This window comes from Pongo abelii, chromosome 9 (genome assembly GCF_028885655.2).
Source record: "Pongo abelii isolate AG06213 chromosome 9, NHGRI_mPonAbe1-v2.0_pri, whole genome shotgun sequence".
Taxonomy (NCBI): domain Eukaryota; kingdom Metazoa; phylum Chordata; class Mammalia; order Primates; family Hominidae; genus Pongo; species Pongo abelii.
In genome coordinates, this window is record NC_071994.2 from 120,458,177 (window position 1) to 120,475,423 (window position 17,247).

General features: G+C 44.2%; 1 protein-coding gene across 4 annotated transcripts in view; it reads left to right on the plus strand.

Moving 5' to 3' along the window:
• The first annotated feature begins 191 nt into the window (after positions 1-191).
• Positions 192-17,247, plus strand: part of RNF214 (ring finger protein 214) — a 53,911-nt gene continuing 36,855 nt past the window's right edge. For 2 of the 4 annotated variants that reach the window (XM_002822528.4, XM_063711405.1), the window contains exons 1-6: positions 192-301; positions 1,819-1,931; positions 6,150-6,660; positions 7,350-7,409; positions 11,967-12,107; positions 14,326-14,465. In XM_002822528.4, the coding sequence (XP_002822574.2) occupies positions 1,825-1,931; positions 6,150-6,660; positions 7,350-7,409; positions 11,967-12,107; positions 14,326-14,465 (959 nt within the window). In that variant the 5' untranslated portion in view covers positions 192-301; positions 1,819-1,824. Of the gene's footprint in view, positions 351-1,818; positions 1,932-6,149; positions 6,661-7,349; positions 7,410-11,966; positions 12,108-14,325; positions 14,466-17,247 lie in introns of all 4 variants that reach the window. The other 2 variants (XM_002822529.4, XM_054525157.1) reach the window with 1 other exon arrangement.

Here is a 17,247-nt window from a genome sequence, read left to right on the forward strand (position 1 = left end):
TCCTGCCCACCCAGGTCGCCTTCCTTCTCGCAGTCGGCTCTCTCTTCTTCCCCGCGCCCCGGGAGAGTCCACCTGTATCTCAGGGGTCTCCCCCAGCATCCCCGTGCCCCGGCGGCGCCAGCTGTCGCCGCCAGAGGGCGCCGTCGGGGGCGGCGCGGCGCCACCGCAGCCTCTCCTCTCGCGGCCGGAGCCTCGCCCCCTCCGCTCGTGCCGCCGGAAGTGGGAGGTGCCGCGCGCGGGCCGGCGCTCGACCCCTCCCCCCGTGGCTCGGCCGCCCCCTCCCCCCGCTCCGCCCGCTCAGGTGCGTCCCGTCCCTCCCCCACTTTCCTCCCGGGGGCGCGGCGCGGGAGGTGTGTGCGGGGCGAGCGTGGGTGGGGGTTGCGGGGCGAGGGCCGGGGTTGGGGGTCGGGTGGGGGGCGTGGAGGGTGCTGTGAGAACCGAGGCGGGGGTCCCGGCCTAGAAGTGGGACCGGGGGTGGCTGGCAGCGGGGTGGGGGAGCCGAGGGGAAGGGGTGGAGGGGGGTCTGGTCCGAGCCAGCGGCCAGCTTAGCAGTCCCCTGTGGAGGGTGGCCAAGGCCACCCAGCGCCGCTTCCCCCCATTGTCCCCTTCCCGTCTGTCCCCTGTTCTCGCCCGAGGACCCGTGGCTCCGGCGCCCCTGCTTCGCTGGTGGTCGCCCCCGGGTTGCGGAGTTCTTTTTGGTACACTCGACCCTCCAGCCAGCTGTTCCTACCCGCGCCACGGAGTTGCATGCATGACCCGTGTCCTGGGGTTTCGTTCACCGGGCGCAGAGGACCCCCCTAGCCCTGGGCTATGTTGGAGACGGGTTGTTTGCACCTGAGGGAGCAGCAATGGCGGTTTGGGCCCATTTTCTCCCAGGAGCTTTGTATAATGAGGGAAACTGAGGCACAGAGGGTCTGTGGGCTGTGACTGAGGTGTTGACACAGCCCCATCTGCCTCTCTGCCCCATGCGCTCTTCAGTGTTCCGGGGGGAATACCTGTGATGCTGTTAAAATAAAAGCAAGAATGCGAACTAACCCTATGTTCATCCCCACCTCCCAAGTATTTTGATTTTCTTTTCTCCTCATAAGGTCATAAGTTTGCTCAGCGGCATAAAAGATGACCTTTTGATTTTTAAAAAAGGCGTCTGACCCAGTTCCCTTACTTGTGTTACCATGTTTTTCACCTTGTCATTTTCACGTTAGAGAACCCAGGATTCTTTTTTGCACCACTAGTCACTCTGAAGAGTCTGTTCTTTTCTCAGTTAGTGGGTATCAGGCCTTTCCCATCTGTGGGGAGCACGCTGACAGTAAAAGATGCACCCTGGATTACCCAGTATTGCATTACTTGTTGACTTACAGGCGGACACCTCCAGAAACTTCGCTTAAATTAATGGAGAATGCTTTGAATATAACGGCCATAAAGTGATTTAAAAACATGAGATCTGATTGATACTAGGCCGAAAAGTACATCTTTTATTGTAAATGATAGCAGACAAGGTAGGCTTGGGACCACTTGGAAGATCCTGGCAGACTAAGATGTATTGTTTGAAATGACTACATTTCTGCCAAAAGTGAAAATAAGATCTTTGCACAGACTCCTAGATATTTATGTAAATACAGTGACTCCTGAAGATTGCTGCCCACTAGGACTTTGCATACAATGTCTCTTTTAGTACTCTTAAATATTTTCTCCCGGAGCCCAGGTTTTTGTGTTTCTTTACTGCAACAGCTCTGTTGTGTGGACATTCTGAGGGGGGAGAGATACATTTGTTTTAAACTTTGGAAACTTGTAGCCTGTAATTTGTTTCTGAATGTACAGAGCATAATGGCAGCGTCTGAGGTTGCTGGCGTTGTGGCCAATGTCCCCAGTCCTCCGGAATCTTCTAGTTTATGTGCTTCCAAGTCAGACGAAGGTCTCCCAGATGGTCTAAGGTAATGTGTGGACTCCTGACTGGGAAGATTCATTTGGGTAAAGGGTTTTTGAGATGGTCTTGTGTAGCTGGTCTTTCTTTTTGGCTCTGATGGCACTGCATTAGCTTTTTAAAGGTAGAGGACTGTCTGATCTATCTTTGTATTTCTGGTATCCAACACAGCATCTGATACTCAGCAGGCATGCTAAATGTTTGGGGAATGAATAGAATAGAATACATGGGGTCAAACTCATTAAAAAATGCAAACATTTTCCAGCCCTTTGCTACATGCACTGTATGTTCATTTAACCATATGTCTATATGTTAATATATGAGAAATGTTATATCGGTATGTGTCCATGGGTATCTAAATATGTATACATACAGATACACAATTACCCAAACTTGCATCTCATGGTAGCTAATATAATACATTGTTATGTACAATGTTGAACTAAATTAGCTATATAGTCATCTTCCAGTATATGCTGGAGATTGGTTCCAGGACCCCTACTGAGGATACCAAAATCTATAGATGCTCAGGTCCCTTCCATAAAATGGTGTAGTATTTTATCTGGGACAGGCGTATGCCCACCCTACTTAAAGCTATTAAAAAGATAAAAAATAAATAAATAAGATGGTGTAGTATTTGCATATAACCTATGCATGTCCGCCCATATACTTTAAATAATAGGTTATTTACAACAACTAATACAATGTACATGTTATGTAAATAGTTGTGTTGTTTAAGGAATAATGACAAGGAAAAAAGTGTACATGTTCAGTACGGATGCATCCATCCAATTTTTTTCTGAAATTTTTTTTAATGGTTTCAAATCTATTTCACTTTTCTTTTTTTTGAGATGGAGTCTCACTCTGTTGGCCCAGGCTGGAGTGCAGTGGTGCGATCTCGACTCACTGCAAGCTCTGCCTCCCGGGTTTACGCCATTCTTCTGCCTCAGCCTCCCGAGTAGCTGGGACTACAGGCGCCTGCCACCACGCCCAGCTAATTTTTTGTATTTTTAGTAGAGACGGGGTTTCACCGTGTTAGCCAGGATGGTCTTGATCTCCTGACCTCATGATCCGCCTGCCTTGGCCTCCCAAAGTGCTGGGATTACAGGCGTGAGCCACCACGCCCAGCCTTTTTTTTTTTTTTTTTTTGAGATGGAGTCTCGCTCTGTCGCCCAGGCGGGAGTGCAATGGCGTGATCTCAGCTCACTGCAACCTCTGCCTCCTGGGTTCAAGCAATTTCCTTGCCTCAGCCTCCCAAGTAGCTGGGATTACAGGCGCCCGGTACCACGCCTGGCTAATTTTTGTATCTGAGTAGAGACGGGGTTTCGCTGCGTTGGCCAGGCTGGGTATTTTACTTTTCAGTGATTTGTTTTTATGTTTAAAAAAATGGACACAATAATTATACATATTCATGGGGTACATAGTGATGTTGTGGTGCATGTGATGTATAGTGATCAGATCAGGGTAATTAGCATATCCATCATCACAAACATTTATCCTTTTGAATATTTTCAGTCCATGGTTGATGGAATCCATGAATGTGGACCACATTCTACATAAAGAGGCTGACTGTGTATTCTTCCTCAACTCTTTGTTTTTTTTTTTTGAGACAGAGTCTTGCCCTGTCACCCAGACTGGAGTGCAGTGGTGCGATCTTGGCTCACTGCAACCTCTGCCTCCTGGGTTCAGGTGATTCTCCTGCCTCAGCCTCCCTAGTAGCTGGGATTATAGGCACCTGCTTGGTAGCCCGGCTAATTTTTGTATTTTTAGTGGAGACGGGGTTTCACCATGTTGACCAGGCTGGTCTTGAACTCCTGATCTCAAGCGATCTGCCCGTCTCAGCCTCCCAAAGTGCTGGAATTACAGGGATGAGCCACTGCACCTAGCTCCCTCAATTTTTTTTTGTTTTTGTTTTTGTTTTTGAGATGGCGTCTTGCTCTGTTACCCAGGCTGGAGTGCAGTGGTGCAATTTCCACTCACTGCAACCTCTGTCTCCCGAGTTCAAGCAATTCTCCTGCCTAAGCCTCCCAAGTAGCTGGGACGACAGGCGCCCGCCACCACACCCAGCTAATTTTTTGTATTTTAGTAGAGACGGGGTTTCACCATGTTGTCCAGGATGGTCTCCATCTCCTGACCTCGTGATCTGCCCACCTCAGCCTCCCAAAGTGTTGCGATTACAGGCATGAGCCACCGCACCTGGCCCTCCCTCAACTCTTTTCTAGTGTACCTGGGTCCTCTGATACAATAGCTAACACTTAACTACACTTCTATATGTGTTAACACATTTAATCTTCACAACAGTCCCAGGAGGTAGTGATAATATTATTATTCCCATTTACAGTTGAGGAAACTGAGACACAGAGAGGTTAGTAATTTGCCCAAGGTTTCCAAGCTATGTTAGAGTCAGAGTTTTGATAAATAAAATCAACTTCATACACTAGTAATAATGGCAGCTAAGGTTTATTGAATGTTTACTATGTGCCGGGCAATGTACTGAGTACTTTATGTGCATTATCTCATGTAATCCTCACAACAGTCCTATTAAGTGGATAGTATTATTTCTGTTTTACAAATGAAGTAACTTGCCAAGAGTCAAACAGCTTGTAAATGGTGGGCGGAGTCAGGATTCAAACTCAGGTACTATATATGCCTGAATTTTTAATTAAGCACCCCCTCACAGTTAACTCCCAGCGGGAAGGAATCAGCTTCAAGTGTTTATATTATTGAGACAGGGTCTCTCTCTGTCATCCAGGCTGGAGTACAGTGGCGTGATCATGGCCTACTGCAGCCTCCACCTCCTGGGCTTAAGCAGTCCTCTCACTTCAGTTTCCCAAGTAACTGGAGCTACAGTTGCACGCCACTACACTCGGCTAATTTTTAAATTTTTTTGTAGAGACAGGGTCTTGCTATGTTTCCCAGGCTAGTCTTGAACTCCTGACCTCAAATGATCCTCCTGCCTTGACCTCCCAAAGTGTTGGGATTACAGGCATGAGCCATTGTTCCCCACCGAGGTATTCTTTCAGTTGTTTTATTTTGAACTAGTATGATTGAGGAAACAAAGACGCATCAACTTGAATCCCCATTGCTGGTTAGGTATGGTTAAGAGTGTCAGTTATAGAATTAGTTTAAAAAAAGAGGGTGGGGTCAAATAAATTAAACATAGGCGTAATTCCTGGGTGAAAGATGTACAATTGTGAATGTTGGATGTCATTGTAAATATGTTTTAAAGACTCCTTTAAAAAACAATACATCACTTCAGCCTGGGTGACAAAGTGAAACCCTGTATCAAAAAATAAATAAAAAAAAAATAAAAGCAGTACCTTGAATGGCTGTGACAAGTGACAGAATATCCTAATGTTAAGCATATGTATACTTACTGTGTGGGATAAAATTTCTATTGACAGCTTCAATTTTGGATTCAAAATTGTCTGTACTTTAGACAACTTAAAATGTAGGTGCTATACTCTGGAAAACTGTTGAAGAACCTAAAAAGTGGTTCTGGTCAAAGATCTGTATGAGTTTGAATGAAAATTATTCTTGTGAAATGTGAGAGAAGAATAAAAACAATATTTGTAAGTTAATATTATAATATTATGTATAACTAAATTAGTACATGTAACTAAATTAAATATTCTAACTAGTATTAGGCTAATTCATTGGTATCCCCAAAAGTTATTCAAATTGGCTCTCAAAAATTATTTGGATCTTCAGAATCATTCATGTTTGGCCATTTACTGTAGACTGTCTTTAGAACCCAGGTTTGTGGCCAGCTTACACCTATAATTCCAACACTTTGGGAGGCTGAGGCAGGCGGATGGATCCCTTGAGTACAGGATTTCAAGACCAGCCTGGGCAACATGGCAAAACCGTGCAAAAAATACAAAAAATTAGCTGGGCGTGGTGGCATGTGCCTGTAGTCGTAGTTATGAGTCTGAGGTTGAGGATTGCTTGAGCCAAGGATGTTGAGACTGCAGTGAGCCTTGATTGCACCACTGCACTCTAGCTTGGGTGACAGAGTTTAGACCCTCTCTAATAACAAAACCAAAAAGCAAAAAACTAGGTCTTAACCACCAAGCTATACTACCTGCATATGGGATAGAAATCACTGGATTGAAACTAAGTTCTTTCATTATGATCGTCGGGAGGTTTTACATAGTCTAGCTTTGTTCTTCTAGTAGTTATGTTGAAAGTATTATATACTTTTCTTTTTATCTTATGTGTTTGATAGCACCAAAGACTCTGCACAGAAGCAGAAGAACTCGCCTCTGTCGAGTGTAAGTAGCCAAACAATAACCAAGGAGAGTAACAGAAATGTCCATTTGGAGCACTCAGAGCAGAATCCTGGTTCATCAGCAGGTGACACCTCAGCAGCGCACCAGGTGGTTTTAGGAGAAAACTTGATAGCCACAGCCCTTTGTCTTTCTGGCAGTGGGTCTCAGTCTGATTTGAAGGACGTGGCCAGCACAGCAGGAGAGGAGGGGGACGCAAGCCTCCGGGAGAGCCTCCATCCAGTCACTCGGTCTCTTAAGGCAGGGTGCCATACTAAGCAGCTTGCCTCCGGGAATTGCTCTGAAGAGAAATCCCCACAAGCCTCCATCCTAAAGGAAGGTAACAGGGACACAAGCTTGGATTTCCGACCTGTAGTGTCTCCAGCAAATGGGGTTGAAGGAGTCCGAGTGGATCAGGATGATGATCAAGATAGCTCTTCCCTGAAGCTTTCTCAGAACATTGCTGTACAGGTCAAGTGTCAAGTTTCTACTACTAAAATGTAATTGGGGGATGGTGGGGTTCAGGGTGGGAGATATTTCTTCATATTTGGTGGAGAACTTGCTGGCTTGTTTTGTTTTTTGTTTTTTTGCTAGCAGCCATCATACTACTCTCATACAGTGCCATAACAATGACTTCATTCTGATGTTCAGTAAATAAGAAAGCCAGTAGCTAGTGTCTAATCTTAGGGCAAGTAGGAACTTTATGACCTAGGTGTAGTCTCTTTCACTGAGTAACTGATGAGTGCAGGACATTAGCATTCATATGTATCATCTTTGTCCTTGCAGGAAGAATGCTTGTTAATTCTCTGAGTCACATCTTAAGAAGTACAGTGTATCCTGCCTTCTAGTGATGGGTGTGCTTTGTTGTAGGAGAAAGTATGGGCACAACAGACTGTAGAGGGCAGACGTCTCATCTCAGACTTGAGGCTTTCTCTCAGTCAGTCATTGGGTCTTGTTTGGGTTATTTTGTGGGACCAATGATTAATGCAGTGTGGATGTTGGTGTCCATTTGCCAGAACTACATTGCTTAGCTTGCTTGAAAGCTGGTAAGGGGAAAGAGCAAAAAGTTAGTTACCTGTGGCGGAATTCTAGGTGTTAGTGATTCTGCCTCTTTTAAAGTATCTCTGAACAATTCTAAATATAACTTTTTTTCTTTATAGACTGATTTTAAGACGGCTGAGTCAGAGGTAAACACAGATCAAGATATTGAAAAGAATTTGGTAAGTATTTAAACTGTCCTTGTTATATGAAGCCATTATCAAATAGAAGATCTAGAGGCATATCAACTCAGTTGGAAAAGGTGCAGGAGTCCCCTTCATAAAATCCCTGACAGATGGTCAGGTGACTTTTCCTTGATCACTTCCAAAGATGGGAAGCTTACTGCCTCACAAAGCAACCAGTTACGTTTAAAAACAATAGCTCTTATTGGCCAGGCACAGTGGCTCACGCCCATAATCCTAACATTTTGGGAAGCCGAAGTGGGTGAATTGCTTGAGCCCTGGAGTTTGAGACCAGCCTGGGCAACGCGGTGAAACATCATGTCTACAAAAAATACAAAAATTAGCCAGGTGTGGTGGTGCATGCCTATAGTCCTAGCTACTCAGGAGACTGAGGTGGGAGGATCACCTGTTCACCTGAGCCAAGGAGGTTGAGGCTGTGTGAGCCATGATTGTGTGATTGTACTGCAGCCTGGGTGACAGAGTGAGATCCTGTCTCAAAAAAAATTAAAAAAAAAAAAAAAAAAGGCCGGGCACGGTGGCTCACGCCTGTAATCCCAGCACTTTGGGAGGCCAAGGCAGGCGGATACCTGATGTCGAGAGTTTGAGACCAGCCTGGCCAACGTGGTGAAACCCCATCTCTACTAAAAATAAAAAAATTAGCCAGTCGTGGTGGTGCATGCCTGTAATCCCAGCTACTCGGGAGGCTGAGGCAGGAGAATGGCTTGAACCCAGGAGGCAGAGGTTGCAGTGAGCCAAGATTGCACCACTGCACCCCAGCCTGAACAACAGAGAAGCTCCATCTCAAAAAACAAAAATAAAACCTCTTATTGTTAGATTTTATTCTGAGATGAAGATAAAACCCTTATAACTTCTTGCTTCAGTCTGGGTGCGATGGCTCATGCCTGTAATCCTAGCACTTTCAGAGGCCGAGGCGGGTGACTCACCGGAGGTCAGGAGTTTGAGACCAGCCTGACTAACATGGTGAAACCTCATCTCTACTAAAAATACAAAAATTTAGGCCAGGCACAGTGGCTCACGTCTGTAAGCCTAGCGCTTTGGGAGGCTGAGGCAGGCAGATTGCCTGAGCTCAGGAGTTCGAGACCAGCCTGGGCAACATGGTGAAACCCCATCTCTACTAAAAATACAAAAAATTAGCCAGGTGTGGTGGCGTGTGCCTGTAATCCCAGCTACTTGGGTGGCTGAGGCATGAGATTAGCTTGAACCTGGGAGGCAGAGATTGCAGTGAGCCGAGATCGTACCACTGCACTCCAGCCTGGGTGACAGAGTGAGACTGTCTCAAAAACAAACTAACAAACAAGCAACAACAAAAAAACAAAAATTAGCCTGTAATCCCAGCTACTTGGGAGGTTGAGGTAGGAGAATTGCTTGAACCCGGGAGGCTGAGGTGGCAGTGAGCTTCTTGCTTCAGGCCAGGCGCAGTGGCTCATGCTTGTAATCCCAGCACTTTGGGAGGCCGAGGAGGGTAGATCACGAGGTCAAGAGATTGAGCCCATCCTGGCCAATATGGTGAAACCCCATCTCTACTAAAAATACAAAAATTAGCTGGGTGTGATGGTGCATGCCTCTAGTCCTAGCTACTCAGGAGGGTGAGGCAGGAAAATTGCTTGAACCCAGGAGGTAGAGGTTGCAGTGAGCTGAGATCGCACCACTGCACTCCAGCCTGGTGACAGAGTGAGAATCTGTCTCAAAAAAAAAAAAGTTCTTATTGTAGCTTTCTCTTGAGCTTTATGGAATAAATCCAGTTCCTTTCCTGCTTGTTCGTCCTGTGTATATTTGAAGTTTTTTTATGCCTGTGTATATTTGAAGTTTTTTTATGCCTCCTCCCCTTATTCTCTTACTCCCCAAGTTCAAACCTTTCCAGGTGAAACATCCTCAGATGTTTTTAGTATTCTTTTTGATACTATTTTGATACTATTTTCCATTTCTTTATCATCATTCTGGTTACTTTCACCTAGACATGTTCTATTTTATCAATATTTGTTTTAAAAAGTGATCTTGAGAACCATGTATAATAGTACAGATACAGTATAATTACTTTATAATACAGTGGGATGTCTCAGTATCTCTCATTCTAGACACTATTTCTTAAGCTTACATTGACTTATTTTGGCAATTTTTTCATACTGTTAAGCTTTTAGTCAAATTCCATCCAGTCCTTTTTTCATAGATTACTTACCGTGTCTTTCTAATTTTATCCCCAGATAGTTGGTTTTTGAAGAGAACGTCACACTTACCTTTGTTAAAATGCTCCCTTTGATCCATCCCTGGCCTTTTGTGGCTAAAACTTCCACCTTTAAGTATATGGATATCTAAATGTATACTTTTTAAAGGGAAGGTAATGCTGGGAAAGGCACCCTAGGAAGAGGTCTTTAGGGTAAGATATGTTAATTTATGAAGAGTGGTATAAAAAGGGAAAGTGCTTGTAGCAACCAGATAAGAGAGTGGATATTTGGTGCAAGTTGAAGAAATTGAAGGGCATACGGAAAAAAGTTATTGGTGTACATTAACCAGATGAAGCCAATAAAAGTTTTAAAATAGAGAGTAGCAACTTGGGACTTAATTGTAACAGTCAAGTAGATGAAGCAGGAACGAATGGAAACCCAGCAAGTTACTGGGCCAGAAGAGGCCCAGGGTTGTGTTTTGTTTGGCTCTATCTTTTGGGTGGTAGTGAGGTCCACATGCTTTTAAAAAGGCAGTGAGGCCGGGTGCAGTGGCTCACGCCTGTGATCTCAGCACTTTGAGAGGCCAAGGCAGGGCTATCACCTGAAGTCAGGAGTTCAAGACCAGCCTGGCCAACATGGCAAAACCCCATCTCTACTAAAAATACAAAAATTAGCCGGACGTAGTCGCGGGCGCCTGTAATCCCAACTACTCTGGAGGCTGAGGCAGAGAGAATTGCTTGAACTTGGGAGGCGGAGTTTGCCGTAAGCCGGGATTGCACCACTGCACTCTAGCCTGGGCGACAGAGTGAGACTCTGTCTCAAAAAAGAATAATCTACTGGTTTCAACTTTTCTTTGGTTAAGATCCTCTGTCAGAATCTTTTGGAAACTTTGAATTCTTATCTCAGAAAAATATATACATTCATCAGTTGCAGAGAGTTCAAAGATTCCCTGAGGTCCACCTGTAGAATCCAGGTTCGGAATCCCTGGAAAGGTGTGATGCAGAGTAATCAGCTGTTTGGGACACGTTAGTCACATTTCAGTACATGGACTAAAGATTAGCTTGTCCCAAAGCCAAGATCCTATCTTGAGAACCTTTTTTATTTTATTTATTTATTTATTTATTTATTTATTTATTTTGTGATGGAGTCTCACTCTGTCGCCCAGTCTGGAGTGCGGTGGCGCAGTATCTGCTCACTGCAACCTTTGCCTACCGGGTTCAAGTGATTCTCCTGCCTCAGCCTCCCAAGTAGCTGGGATTACAGGCATGTGCCACCATGCCTGGCTAATTTTGTATTTTTAGTAGAGATGGGATTGCACTATGTTGGCCAGGCTGGTCTCGAACTCCTGACCTCAGGTGATCCGCCCGCCTCAGCTTCCCAAAGTGCTGGGATTACAGGCGTGAGCCACTGTGTCCAGCCTTGAGAGCCTTTTGTAAAAATGATTATAATATGATATTTTCCTGGTTTGTTTTAAACATTTTTTTCTTTGAAAATGGTTATTATTTAATGAAAAAATTCTGTTTAGTGCTCTCGGTTTAAATATTATGTGGGCTACTTCATACTAAATGTGTTTTAAGTTGACCCTCTTCAAATTTTAGTGTCCCTTTGAAAGGTAACCATTGATTTTCTGGATTTACTGACATGGGGGTGGCAGAGCTAAACTGTTTTTTGATAGAGACCAGGTATTACTATGTTGCCCAGGCTGGTCTTGAGCTTCTGGCCTCAAGCAGTCTTCCTGCCTTGGCCCCTCCAAGCTGGGATTATAGGCCGGAGCCACCATGCCTTGCCTAGAAGCCTCGCTTCTAATCCCGACTTTATATGAAAGCTTGCTGAGTTGTTCAGTCTGAATACCAGGTTTCCAGGCCTCTTTAGTGGATCCATCAGTTTTCAGTGTTATTAACCAGTAAGGAATCATGTTCCTGGAAGCTTTTTTGAGACAGAGTCTTGCTCTGTCGCCTGGGCTGAAGTGCAGTGGCACAATCTCAGCTCACTGTAACCTCTGCCTCCCAGGCTCAAGCGATCATCCCACCTCAGCCTCCCAAGTAGCTGGGACTACAGTCGAGTACTGGCATGCCCAGCTAATTTTTGTATTTTTTTTAGAGTCCAGGTTTTGCCATGTTGCCCAAGCTGGTCTCGAATTCCTGAACGCAAGGGATCCGCCCGCCTCAGCCTCCCAAAGTGCTGCAGTTATAGGTGTGAGCCACCATGCCCAGCCAATCTCATCATATTTTAATGAATATAGCCACATATGGCTAGTAGCTTCATTATTGGATAGTGCGGTCACAGAGCTCTATACAATGCCTTGGACAGGCACTGGTGAATGTTTCTTGTGATTAAATTAGGAAATAAGCTTTTCTTGTCTTGTTCATAATAGGATAAAATGATGACAGAGAGAACCCTGTTGAAAGAGCGTTACCAGGAGGTCTTGGACAAACAGAGACAAGTGGAGAATCAGCTCCAAGTGCAATTAAAGCAGCTTCAGCAAAGGAGAGAAGAGGAAATGAAGAATCACCAGGTATTTTGCTTATATTGAAATTGTCAATGAGTTAAGCAACAGTCTCTGATCAAACTTTAATTTTTTTAAAAACTTTATTTATTTATTTTTGAGACAGAGTCTCACTCTGTCACTCAGGCTGGAGTGTGGTAGCATAATCTTGGCTCACTGCAGCCTCTGTCTCCTGGGCTTAAGTGATCCTCCCACCTCAGCCTCCCAGGTAACTGGGAACACAGGTGCGTGCCACTATGCCCGGCTCATTTTTTGTATTTTTGGTAGAGACGGGGTTTTGTCATGTTGCCCAGGCTGGTCTTGAACTCCAGACTCAAGAAATCCACCCGCCTTGGCGTCCCAAAGGAGGCCTTTTTATTTCAGTTAACTCAAAAATAAAATTAAAGTTTGAGCCACCCATGCCCGGCTCAAACTTTAATTTTATTTTTGAGTTAACTGAAATAAAAAGGCAAGGCGGGGTGTGGTGGCTCACACCTGTAATCCCAGCACTTTGAGAGGTCGAGGCAGGTGGATCACTTGAGTCCAGGAGTTCGAACCAGCCTGGGCAACATGGCAAAATCCCATCTTTACCAAAAATACAAAAAATGAGCCAGGCATGGTGGTGCGCACCTGTGGTCCCAGCTACATGGGAGGCTGAGGTGGGAGGATCACTTAAGCCCAGGAGGCAGAGGTTTCAGTGAGCCGAGATTGTGCCACTGCACTCCAGCCTGAGTGACAGAACAATACCCTGTCTCAAAAAAAGTATTAATACTCATAGACTTTTTTTTTTTTTTGAGATGGAGTCTCGCTCTGTCACCCAGACTGGAGTGCAGTGGCACAATCTTGGCTCACTGCAAGCTCCACCTCCTAGATTCACGCCATTCTCCTGCTTCAGCCTCCCGAGTAGCTGGGACTACAGGTGCCCGCCACTACCCCCGGCTAATTTTTTGTATTTTTTTTTTTAGTAGAGACAGGGTTTCACTGTGTTAGCCAGGTTGGTCTTGATCTCTGACCTCATGATCCGCCTGCCTCGGCCCCGCAAAGTGCTGGGATTACAGGCGTGAGACACTGCGCCAGACCACTCATAGACTTTTAATAGAGAATGTTCGGATAAATTAGATACATCCATATGTTATACAGCTATTTTTGAATTAGATCAATATTTATTGACGTAATACATTCATGTCAAGTAAAATAAATCAGGATGCAAAATAATGTACGTAAAACGACCCCATTAAAAAAAAAAAAGCAAAGAAATGCATACCTAAGTATACATGTCTTTGTGTGAGCATGGAGAAAGATGTGAAACCATAATACAAAGCAGTTAACACATTGATTACTCTTATGGGTGGAAGTGGTATGAAGTGGGGGAGTGACTCTTTATCACCTTTGTATTATTTTACCTTTTTTTTTTTTTTTTTTGAGACTGGGTCTTGTTCTGTTGCGCACGCTGGAGTGCAGTGGGTGCAATCAAGGCTCACTGTATCTTTGACTTTCTGGGCTCAAGCTATCCTTCCACCTCAGCCTCTCGAGTATCTGGACTACAGGCATGTGCCACCACACCTGGCTAATTTTTTTTATTTTTTATAGAGACAAGGTCTCTGTATGTTGCCTAGGCTGGACTCGAACTCCTAGACACAGTGATCTTCCTGCCTTGGGTTCCCAAAGTATGAGGATTATAGGCATGAGCCACTGTGCCTGGCCTGTTTGAATTCTTATTTAAAAAAAAAAAAAAAGTGTGCGTTTGTACATATGTATGTCTGTGTATATATGTGTGTGTGTATATATGTATATATTTGTTGTTGTTAAAGAGTAAAACAAACAAAACCTATACATAATAAAGTAGAATCATAACAAAATGAAACAAGAATATTTGTTGGATGTAACAGACCCTCCCTGGTACAAGAACACCTTTCTCAGCATTCTTGACAGGTGTTCATTCAGCCTTTATTTGAACACCAGTAATGAAGAGCTTACTGCTTCACAAGGCAGTATATTCCATTTTTGAACAATTGCGATTGCTAGAAATTATTTTTCCTGTTGAGTTGAAATCTGCATTACTATAACTTTCTCCTTTAGGTCTGAATACTGGCTTTTGGAGCTACTCATCAACCACATTCTTTCAATTCAATTTGAATTCACTAAAGTCAATACGTGAATTTGTGATAGTTGAAAATAACCTTCGCATCAAAAGAACTAACTTATTTTCTTTTTTATTTGTGTGCGACTGTAATTGTGTGGAACTCAGGAGATATTAAAGGCTATTCAGGATGTGACAATAAAGCGGGAAGAAACAAAGAAGAAGATAGAGAAAGAGAAGAAGGAGTTTTTGCAGAAGGAGCAGGATCTGAAAGCTGAAATTGAGAAGCTTTGTGAGAAGGGCAGAAGGTAACTGATGTTAAGAATAAAAACCTTATGTGTATGTATATATGCATGAGGGGCCAGACCCGTTTGTATTTGTAGTTTCTTTCCCTTCGGTTTAATTTTTATTTGAAAAACAAGTGTACAAGTAAAAACTCTCCAATGACTTTAGCTTTTTCAGTATCAAACATTAGACTTAATAGAAAAAAGTTCAGAGATTTGTTAAATACTTTGAAGTAATAACAGTTAATTGTTGAGTCCCAAGTGTGGTCAGGAGTTTGATACGGGCTGGACGTCGCGGCTCACACCTATAATCCCAGCGCTTTGGGACACCAAGGTGGGAGGATTGCTTGAGGCTGGGAATTTGAGACCAGCCTGAGCAACCTAGCAAGACCCCCTCTCTACAAAAAATAAAGAAAAAAGCTGGTTGTGGTGGCACGTGGCTGTAGTCCTAGCTACTTGGGAGGCTGAGATGGAAGAATCACTTGAGCCCAGGAGTTCCAGGCTGCAGTCAGCTGTGATTACGCCACTGCGCTCCAGCTTGGGTGACAGAGCAAGACCTTGTCTCTTAAAAAAAAATTTTTTTTTGATATGAATCTAACACCGATCTCACTTTATAACCTGATATTTACAAGTTCAGACCATGGGCCAGGCACAGTGGGCTCACGCCTGTAATCCCAGCACTTTGGGAGGCCGAGGCAGGTGGATCACAAGGTCAGGAGATCGAGACCATCCTGGCCAACATGGTGAAACCCCATCTCTACTAAAATACACGAAATTAGCCGGGCATGGTGGTGCGCACCTGTAGTCTCAACTACTCGGGAAGCTGAGGCAGGGGAGTCGCTTGAATCCAGGAGGCAGGAGATGGAGGTTGCAGTGAGCTGAGATCGTGCCACTGGACTTCAGCCTGGCGACAGAGTGAGACCCTGTTTCAAAAAAAAAAAATCAAGTTCAGACCATGAGCATACTTTGAATGATTACATTTCTGTTATTAAGCATCCAAAGTAAATTTCAAACAGTAATATTGTAAGCTGTTTGTGAAAGAATTATTTAGTGGATTTGTGTCCTTTTCTGGGTACTGCAGAAAAAGCAAAGTGGGCATAGAATTTGGTCAACTTCTCAATTTTCTAAGTTTCTTTTTTTGAGACGGAGTCTCACTCTGTTGCCCAGGCTGGAGTGCAGTGGCACAATCTCAGCTCACTGCAAGCTCCACCTCCCGGGTTCACGCCATTCTCCTGCCTCAGCCTCCCGAGTAGCTGGGACTACAGGCGCCCGCCACCATGCCCGGCTAATATTTTTGTATGTTTAGGAGAGACGGGGTTTCACCGTGTTAGCCAGGATGGTCTCGATCTCCTGACCTCTTGATCCGCCTGCCTCGGCCTCCCAAAGTGCTGGGATTACAGGCATGAGCCACGGCGCCCAGCCAATTTTCTAAGTTTCTTAAAATGACCTGTTTGGAAATTATAATAGCTGTGAATACTTGGTTGATTTTATTTAAATTCTACCAAAATGTTTTTTGTTTATCAAAAAAATTTTGGCTTTTGCTAATGCATCAGACTGCTGAGTTAGCAAGCTCATATGCTGAATCATTTTCTGAGTCTCCAAGATAATAATTGTGAAGCTCAACATGAGGAATTGTGTTTGAGAGAGGGTTTGTAGACCAATCAGTTGTTCTGTTGAGAATTTAGTGATACTGAATGATTAGAAGGTGGGTCAGTTGTCTATAATGATAATTTTCCAGAAATTATGAGGAGTGTACCTGGAATAGAACACTATCCCAGCCACTGTTAGTGATCAAAGCAGTTGCTCCCACCCCATGACATGGTCTCTGCCATTGTCTTCACAATCTGTGTGAGGAAGATGACCACAGGCATGTAGCAACTTAGCAGCAGATATTAAAGTGCAGAAACTGGGAAGATGAGTCTATAATGTTATTCTAAGCCCCGCAGAAAATTTCCTTTTGATGTGTGCTCTTTACATTCTTTTTTTTGAGACAGAGTCTTGCTCTGTTGCCCAGGCTGGAGTGCAGTGGCGCAATCTCGGCTCATGCAAGCTCCGCCTCCCGGGTTCAAGTGATTCTTTTGCCTCAGTCACCTGAGTATCTGGGATTACAGGCGAGTGCCATCATGCCCAGATAATTTTTTAAATTTTTTATAGAGATGAGGATCTCACTCTGTTGACCAGGCTGGTCTCAAACTTCTGGCTTCAAGCGATCCACCTGCCTTGGCCTCCCACAGTGCTGGGATTACAGGTGTGAGCTACCGTGCCCAGCCTTTTTTTAATTTTTATTTTTTATTTTTTTTAACCTTCAACAAATTCACTTTTACTCTTTACATTCTTTATGTAACTCTACTATCTTTTCCATCTGATTGAATTGCTACAGATGGTGATTGATTTTTGTGTTTGTGTTCTTGAAGATCTATTTTTTTTTCTTTAAATGTATATGTCACAGTATGAGAACAATGTTTTCTGCCATTCTTTCTGTTAAATGTGGGGTTCAGTTTTCCGGAAGCAGGGGGAATGTCTCTTGTAGGTATCTTTGTTCTAGCAGTGGTGTAGGTTTTTCTTAGCATTCCATCATTCATAGGAACCGGGACACATAGATTTTGGTCATTATATTATTCACCTTGGCCTGCCATAACAGAATACCACTGACTACGTGGCTTAAACAGCAGAATATTTTACAGTTCTGGAGGCCGGAAGTCCAACATAAAGATGCTGACAGATTTGGTTTCTGGTGAGAATCTTATCCTGGTTTGCCGATAGCTGCCTTCTTCTGGTCTCACGTGGCTTTTGCGCTATGCGTGCA